The sequence below is a fragment of the Theobroma cacao genome, chromosome 2, assembly GCF_053813885.1.
Source record: "Theobroma cacao isolate CCN51 chromosome 2, ASM5381388v1, whole genome shotgun sequence".
NCBI classification, from domain to species: Eukaryota; Viridiplantae; Streptophyta; class Magnoliopsida; order Malvales; family Malvaceae; genus Theobroma; species Theobroma cacao.
The window spans coordinates 45,489,120-45,498,245 of NC_142640.1; the positions used below are offsets into that span (position 1 = coordinate 45,489,120).

At 38.4% G+C, this 9,126-nt stretch overlaps 1 protein-coding gene across 1 annotated transcript; it reads right to left on the minus strand.

The window, feature by feature from the left end:
* Positions 1-6,274: 6,274 nt before the first annotated feature.
* On the minus strand, positions 6,275-8,882 carry LOC18609825 (DELLA protein GAIP-B). Its single transcript, XM_018116333.2, has one exon. The coding sequence runs from the start codon at positions 8,522-8,524 to the stop codon at positions 6,677-6,679; it is 1,848 nt and encodes a 615-aa protein (XP_017971822.1). The 5' UTR covers positions 8,525-8,882; the 3' UTR covers positions 6,275-6,676.
* Between the last annotated feature and the right edge of the window lie 244 nt (positions 8,883-9,126).

Consider the following 9,126-nt stretch of genomic DNA (forward strand, 5'->3'; position numbering starts at 1 on the left):
GCTTCTTTACCAGCTTCTGAGATTGCAGCAAGTTCATATAGTTATAGCTATAATGACCTAGTCTTCTATGCCAAAGTGATAATGCATCTACACTATTGCAACTGGCTTGCATACACATTTCAGTCATATTGACATGAAAACATCTATTTTTCATTTGAACATTCATCAACAATTCACCAAAGGGATCATATATGGTACATACATCATTTTTAAATACAAGCACATTGTTATTTTCCATCATCTGACCTACACTCAGCAAATTCTGTGCAATATCAGGTATTAATAGTACACCATGAACATACCTTAGGCCTAAAGATGTGTTGATCCCTACTGTATCTTTCCCCATAGCATCAAGATAAACACCATTCCCTATTTTTACTTTTGACCTGAATGAATATCTAGATCAGTAAATAATGAGGGGTTTGGTGTAACAAGATTAGAACTACCACTGTCGAAAAGCCACTGCACACTATCTGAAGAATTGCTTCCTGTAGCCATAAACAGTTATTCCTCTGACATCTCAACATTTTTAATGGCATGAGAGACTTCTTCGTTTGTTTCAGGTTTGTTTTTACAAACCTTTTCCACATGACCTAGCTGTTTGCATGCATTGCACCTTACACCAAGCCTGTTCCAGTAGTATGACTCTAAATGACTCTTCTTCTTACAATGGGAACAAACTAGAAATCTGGTTCTCCTGTTCTATATTTTCTTTTCTTGTGCTTTCCTTTTTGCTTATCCCTTGCATCACTCACATTCTTCTTTGTTGAAGTATCAGCATGAGCCTTTCCTTTCATTCGAACAAAAAAGGCTAAATCAACTTTCTTAATTCTTCTGGCAGCTTTCCTATGTTCATCAGCCTCAAGAGCACTCACTAAATCAGTGATCGATAGCTCTGAAATGTCTTTCACTTATTCCAGAGAAGAAACTACAACATCAAATCTCTTTGGTAAGCTGATGAGTACTTTCTCCACAACCTTTGCATCTGTCAAAGACTCTCCCATCAATCGAATTTGATTCACTAGCTTCATCAACATATCAATGAATTCTTGTACTGACTGGCTTTCCTTCATTCTCAGCATTTCATACTGTCTCCTAAGGTTTTGTAAACACATCTGCCTACTTCTTGTAGACCCCATAAACTCTTCTTCAAGTTTGCTCCAAGTTTGATTAGTTGTTTCACACCCCATAATCTTACTGAAAATTGACTCTGTAACAGTTGACTATATGAAGGATAAAGCTCTATATTTCTTAGCTACCTCCTCTTCATATTGCTTCACTTGTGTCAGTGTAGAATTTTCTCTCAAAGGCGGTATTTCAGGATCATTTGCAAAAGCATTCCAAAGGTTAACACCTTTAAGGAATGATTTCATTTTGACAGCCCAAACAGGGTAATTAGAACCATCAAAAATAGGTGTGTTTTGTTGAGTAACAGTTGAAGTTGACATCTTGATGAAGAGTAAACTATGAATAAGTGAGAAACACAATTATAAATGGCTCAAAGATCGATTATATTGCTCTGATACCATGTAATGAAACTGAAAAAAAGATGAAACTATGACAAAGCAGAGGACTACTCTGCTATGGAGAAGGAAATAAAAGTAAAACGAGAGAAAGATTATTCTCATTAAAACTACACTTCATTCAGCATGAACCAAAATATTTATACACGGTATACATGGTTAACACTTGTTAACATAAAGAGACAAGTGTTATTAACCAGCCATGCACTAAGACACCTCATAACACACCTCATAACACTGGTGTAGAACACTTAATAACCAGTACAATGAAGCAAAATACATAATAAAACAAAATGAGAAAGTCATTGCATGCTGAGTCAATGCATGCTTTAACTCTAACAGTCACAAGGATTAAAGATACGGCTGGAATGGGATTTAGGGACCTGCCGGCAGGGATTTTTAAAAGGACCTATGGCAAGAAATGGGAGGAGAAAACATCAACATCTGGACTAATAGATGGGTTCCTAACGACAATCCTCTTAGGATAAATGACAGTGAAAATGTTGGAAAACTACCCCAGAAGACGACTCAAATAATTAATAGAAGGGACGGACATTGGAAGCTAAAAAGAATTCAGAATATATAAATAAGGAACAGAAGATAGCTATATAGCATATGCTAGTATGTCAAGAATGGGGGACTGATAGAATATTATGACCAAGGCTTCCGTTGGTGAATACAATGTGAATTCAGTCTAGCACGTACTGGAAGAAGATGAAGACAGGAAAATCTGTTAAGAAAGGAATGCAATGGTGCATTCAACATCCCACGCAATCGGAAAAGATGTACGGGAATTGTTATGGAATCTACAAGTTTCACATAAGATTAGGAATATTCTGCGGAGAGCATGCTCCAATGATGTAGAAACCTTTAGGAATCCGTGGGAAAAAAATTGAAGATAAGAGCCGATTCTATGTGCCCTTTACGTTAAACGGAAGAAGAAACCATTGAACATGTCATTTTATGGAGTGATTAGGTGAAAGCAGTTTGGTTTGAGATAGGGTTGGGTTACAAAGTTGATCAGAAGGCAATTACAACTCTGGATTGGTTGCTAAAAAAGGTTCGTCAAATGGAAGAATTGATAGTGCTAAGGAAAAACAGATATAGTGTCGACTTTTACAGCAATTACATGCAAAAATATATGGAAAGCAGATGTGAGGCAAGTTTCAAAGAAAAGGTGCTCGATGCAAATATGACAGTATATATACAATAGATCAATGGGCAATAGCTGAAAATTGGGAAATAAATGAGCAGAATGGAAAAAATCAGACAGACGGACAGGAAGGAAACAAAGATTATGTATGGAAAAGACCTGAAAAAGAGTGGGTGAAGAAGGTTAATACAGATGGTGCTTTCACTGACAAACATTTAGAGGCTGCAATTGGGGTAATCATAAGAAGCTGTCATGGTAGAAATTCTGAAGTATTGTTTAAGTGTATCAGCTCAAGTCAGTCATGTTTTGATTGGAGAATTGTGCCATTGGTATACAAGCATAGATAAGAAGAATTGGCGCAGTAAAGTTAAGCTAGCTGTGTTAAGTGTAAAGCAAATAAAACCGACAGATTAGATAGCTAGCAACTCAATCAAGAAAAGAGATATATGTGCCTTTCAAATTGGGTAAATATGCCTCCATCATCATGGGGTATATATTCTACCTATCGATGGGCTTCCAGCCCCACGTGCTATTCAAAAGTTAACTTAGGCTTGAAGGAGATGGAGTCCGTCATAAAGTTTCAATAGTTTCTAGTTCTATATGTAATTTTTTTTTCAGATAATGAAGCTTCTGATTATGATAAAAAAAAAAATCTTTTATGTTTCTAACTCTCAATTTATGACCAAATCATTAGGTCAAATGCATGATATTATGGTTTGGATACAATGGAAGAAGTCTGTAGACAAAGTGGGAGTGAAGGTCGGGTTAGGGCAATCTGAGTCCGCATAGCAATCGATCTTTCTCACTCTTCGTCGGCCTGAGTATTTATGATAAAAACGTGTTAAATGTTGAATGGCACAAGTGAATATTGAATGGTCAAAGAACGAGAGAGAGCAAGATTTACGTTCAAGTGCCCGACATGCACAAGTGTAACAAAATCACGAGCGACTCTGACCTGAACAATGACTGCATAGAATGTTTGGAAAGCAAACATGCACGGGCAAGTGGCTCGTGCCCTGCTTTCTAGCCCCGGATTTCTTTCCCTTCCACTAGCTTCTATGTCCTAAATTTAATACAGGGTTTTTCATCAATTCTCAACCTGACAAAGGGGCTATTGTTGAAATACTGCGCTGCTTCCTAGCCCAGATTTCTTTCCCTTCTCTTAGCTTCTACGTCCTAATACAGGATTTTTCATCAATTCTCAACCTGACTCCATAGCTTTCTCAAATTAAAAAATCATCAAGTATTGTGAGTTGGTTTGGCTTTCCTGATATATTCTAGTAAATATGCAAGGACTTTAGTTTGGACCACATCTCCATCGAAAAAAGAAGGAAGAAATTAATATCAAATAACCCTTTCCTTTCTTCGAGCAAAAGGAGAAAGAAAGTTACCTATAGCCTTCTCTTCTTTTCAAATTTTCTTCTTATAGCTGAAGAGAAGGGAAAAAGTGAGTAAAAAGCAAGGCTTGAAATGGGATGTGATGTGATCTCCAAAGATCAGTGAGGAAGTGGGGGTCAGCTCAGAATCCCCAAAACCGCATGCAAGTGGGCAAGTTGGTCAAATAAAGAATTGTCATGGCTTTGTTGTACATTAACATTATAATAATACATATAATTGTTCCTCATATAATTTTTAGCACCAAAATTATGTAGTGTTAGCTGGTCCAATCCCTAAAGACTAATATGAGATGGTGGCATTTCTTTCATGCATCCTCTCATCTACTAGTCTGTGCAATACTAACTTAATGCCTCCTCTGGGGTTGACAAATCCTGAGCAATCAAGTTCTCTTGTTGTTTTTGCAATCATTTATTTGATATATCTATGTATCTACCCTATAAAACGGGGCATGGGGCATGGGGGATATGGCATCTCTTTGCTTTGCTACAATAAGTTTTTGAGCACCCTCCGCCTATATTTCATAATGTCAATTATCTTATTGGATAGATCCAGGTGTCAGTCATTTTACTAATCATTTACTCACCAAAAAGGTGGAGGAAGAAGCAGACAGAGACAAACACTCCCACATAAGTATGAGTTTAATATTGTTCTTATACGTTTGAATCAAAAGCAATATGTATATATTTACCAATATGATGTTCGAGTTTTATTTTCTGTGTCTTGATACGTATAAAAATGTTTGAATGAAGTGTAAAACCTCCAAACTTTAGACCTTCAACCTTCGAAGGGAGGGATCACAATCGGTATACTAAATATACACTAAGATTATCATGCAAGTTGTAGTTGATGATGTTTAGCCTACAGTAGGTATATATATAATCCTTTTCCACGCTGCAAATTCTACCGATATAAAAATGGAAAAGAATTATGAGTATTAAAGATTTAACTTCCATAAGTAAAAGAAAAAGATATTTGGTATTGTACGTGTTTGGACAAAAGTGAGGGTTGTTAGAATTGAATTCCATTCATTTCAGTCTTATGAACTTGCTTTGCATCCACTAACAAAAGGCAGTTCCTTGAAAACGAAGTGGCTAAAACCCATGAAAGATGGTGACTTGCTGATTCTAGGATCCATCAAAGTGGTGGGCAACAGATCCTATTTAGGTGTCGACATAATGACATGGCAAAACAAGGAGCATTGGGATTCACTTAGCCAATCCCATTATGGGGAATTAGGCTTCGTCAATCTGAGTTCATTTAAAGGGGAAGGGAATAAGATGTCTATAAAGATACAGTATGTATGAGAGAATTTTCTCTTTTCTTTACAACTTGCACACCTAAATATCTCTCAGCAAAATCTTCCCTTGTTACAGTTTCTGGTTAGTTTCAACGTGTTACTGAACATCAAGAAGCAGAACTCGAGGCCAAGACATGACCTCCTCAATCTCCTAACTCAAATATTAAATTAAATTAATTTGATACACAATTAGATATGCATGCATTAGCTGGCAGAACTCAAATTCTCTGAGTCTTCAAAAGTTGAAGAAGTGCACACTGGCCATCACAATCAATTATCAGTGCAAAGGTACCTAATGGTTAAAAAGAAAAAAAAAGGGTACAAAACATAACTGTGTATTTTTGGTTTATTTTTCCAGAGGATAAAGGAAAAGGAGAGGGGAAAAGGTTTGATAAAAGAGAAAATCAGTGAAGAAGTTGTAAGAAAAAAGAAGATGAGAAAGGGAACCTTTTCAAGAAAGTTAATACCATAATTAAGAACTCGACATAAGTGAGCCTTTTTTCACTCACTTATGATTGTGCTTTCCTGTTCCTGACATAAAAGGAGGCCCCCTGTAATAGTGTTATTATCTGGGAATGTAATATATAGTTTCGACTTGAAAAATATTTAATAATAATAATAATAACGCAAACTTCAATAGCTCTGCTAACGCTTCATTGTTGTTGCCAATGTTTTTGTTCAAAGTCCAAAAGCAGTATCACAGATTTGGTAAATTTTCAGTGCTGCCTCACTTACAGCAGCCAGCAAGCTGGGATATTGACAGTGGAATATAAGCATGCAGTTGAATATTAGCTTACTGTAGAAACTGTTGGGTTTTCAACCAGGCTTCTGCATTTTTTCCTTTTTTCTTTCTCTTGAATCATAACAAAACCATGTCAATTCCCCAGCAAATAAGGCCAAAAAGAAAGAAAGTTCTATCTTTTTTATTTCCACCAAAGCTATATATATATATATATATATATAGATATAAATAAATACATTGACCCTTTTTGATTCACCCTGAAAATACAGAAGATTCCCAACCAAAAACAGACCGGCGAAGAAAAATATCCTAACCAGAGGTAGCTGAAAATTCAAATAAAAAAAAATGGGACTGAAAATTTAGAAAATGATAATTAAAAAAGAAAAAGAAAAAGAGAGGTGAAGGGGAAGGGGGAGGGGGCAAACAGGTTCGGGATTGGTGGGTCTCATTCTCACCAGGCAGGAAGGCACCCAGCTCAGAATAGAACATAGACAGCCCCCGAGATAGGGTTTGGTAGGGACCAAACTGAAGTTGAATCTAACTCACTGAGTCAACTCACAAACTCAGTGGGCAGTAGCAGCTGTTTTGTTGGCGAGTTTCCAAGCAGAAGTTGCTATGAGTGGGCGACTGTGCCAACCCAGCATCAAACACCCATTATTCTCCTCCACCCCATACCCATCTCCTCCAGCAAACAAAGCCAACAACATACTAGCTTGCTTGAACGCATTAGAGCCCAAATGAACAGACGCAAAACCGGCCGTACCCAACCGATTTCTCCAGTGAGCCAACTTCTCGTGCCTCTCAACTCGGTCCACCCCTTCACAGGCCACCACATTACAAATCTGTTTCCCCAAGTACACCTCCGACATAACCTTATCCTGACTACTCACCGACCCCTCCAACGAGTCAAAAAGCGTCGAGTAATAATGTAACGACTCAGTGAATCGGTCTAAGAAAACCGGACCGTTATGGTTCGCTTCTTGCTCAACTATAGTGACAATCTCAGGCTTCATCTGTTTCACCACGGATAAAACTTTGTCAATAGCACCCGGACGAGCCAATAATTTATGTAACTCAAAAACGGAGTTAACGGCCACGGCTTCACCTTCACTGGGTCTAAGATCAAGCATTGAAGCATCCAAATCGGCCAAAGAATTAGCCACGAACCCACGATATTCAAACTCAACGTGAATCGTTTCAGCTAATTGAGCCAATTTCCAACCAACTTCTTGCAAGTGATCCGAGTTATCATGGCTGGGAGGTCCAATCCCAGTTAACCTAAAAGTCGGCGGACCACCACCTCTTAACGCTAAGGCTTGCATCAAAGCAGGCCATTGCATGCCTTGGTTCATCGAAAAATCGATGACGTGAACCCTTTTTTTGCCTTCAAAAGCTTCGAGAATCGCTTGGTTAGCTGTGAAGTGGGCAAACTTTAGATAAGGGCAAGTCTCGTAGAAGTGCATGTGAAGAACATCTGATAAAGAATGGTCGAGTGGGTTTTGAGGATATAATCTATAAATCCTTCGAGCTAATGCTTCAGCAAAATACGTAGCCACTTTCCTCATAGCCCCAGCTTGAGAACTCGCTAAAAACCCAACTTGTTTTACCAGCGCTTCGGCGAGATTGAGATTGTTTTGCTGGACAGCTTCTGCACATGCCATCAAAGCATGGACCAGCCGGATTCCGTTTTCTTGTGAGTCAACCAGGACAACAGGACGAGTTGACTCAGCCGGAATTCCATAGGATGAAGCAGGAGGAGGATAGATATCCGAGTGCGACCCGGATGTAGATTTCAAGCGCTTTTCGGATTTAACAACGTTGTTTTGAGTGGAAGAAGAAGAGGAATCATGGGTTTGGGTTTTTTGAGAATAAATAGCCTTACCAGGAATTGCTTTGAGATCATAATCTGAACACGAAGCTTCCTCAAAGAGTTGTCGCCCTTTTTTCTGATGTTTTTGATTGTTGTTGTCGAAATCCAACGTCGTTAAAGTCGAAGACTCAGCCGGACCAAGAAACGAATCATCTAACGTAGCCGCCGCAGCCGGTCCAGCAGTGACAACAGGATCAAAAGTGGAGGGAGGGTTAAGCTCAGAGAGCATGCTTTCGAGCCAAGTTGATAGATCGGAAGGATTATAATGAACGGTTTCGGAAGCAAGATGTGAAATCCCATCATCTTGAACATTACACATAACCTCCTCTAACTGCTCAAGCTTTTGAGCCACTTCTGCCATGTCTGAAGTTTTAACCTTGTACCCAAGAACCGCCAAAAGCTCATCCATTCCACAGTCTTGTTGGGCGGCTTCTTCCTGCCACATCTTGGCCTTTCCGGTTGTAGAACCACCGCAGACGGAGGAGCTGCCGACAGTCGATGGGTCTGGGTTGGTTTGGAGATGATGGTGGTCTCTTTTCATGGTTGTTGTTGATTTTTTATCTTCTTCTTCTTCTCCTTAGTTCTCTAATATTGGGGCTAATTTCTTTTGGTTTTGGGGGGGAGGGTTCTTTTGGGTGGGTATCTATGGATTTGTGTGGAGATGCTCAGAAACCAAAGAAAAGAGATGAATGGGCGAAGAATCTGAGCATTGGGGATTGGGGGTTTTGCTTGGTTTTTCACTACTACTCCCACTTCATCATCAGAGCGAAAAGATAAAAATTAAAATTATCAAGAATAATAATAGAAATTAAAAGGAATCAAATGAAAGAGAAAAGGCAAAAAAAAAAAACGCTCGTGATGGGGCGCGACCTCCAATGAACCACAGAGGCAAACTACAACAACTACAGCTCAAACAGATAAGATGAAAATATACATTTTTTATAACCTTCTTCTTTTTTTTTTCTTTATTATTCCTTTTGGTTCTGATAATGAAATGTTCCCTTTTATTTTTCTTTTTCTAATTTGTAAAATATAGTTTTACAATGCAGTACAACTACTGCGGGGCCTGCTATATTGTCAGCACCACTTCAATGAATTTTTTTACTTTTTATAGCTATACTTTTGCAGAGTTTAATTTATTTG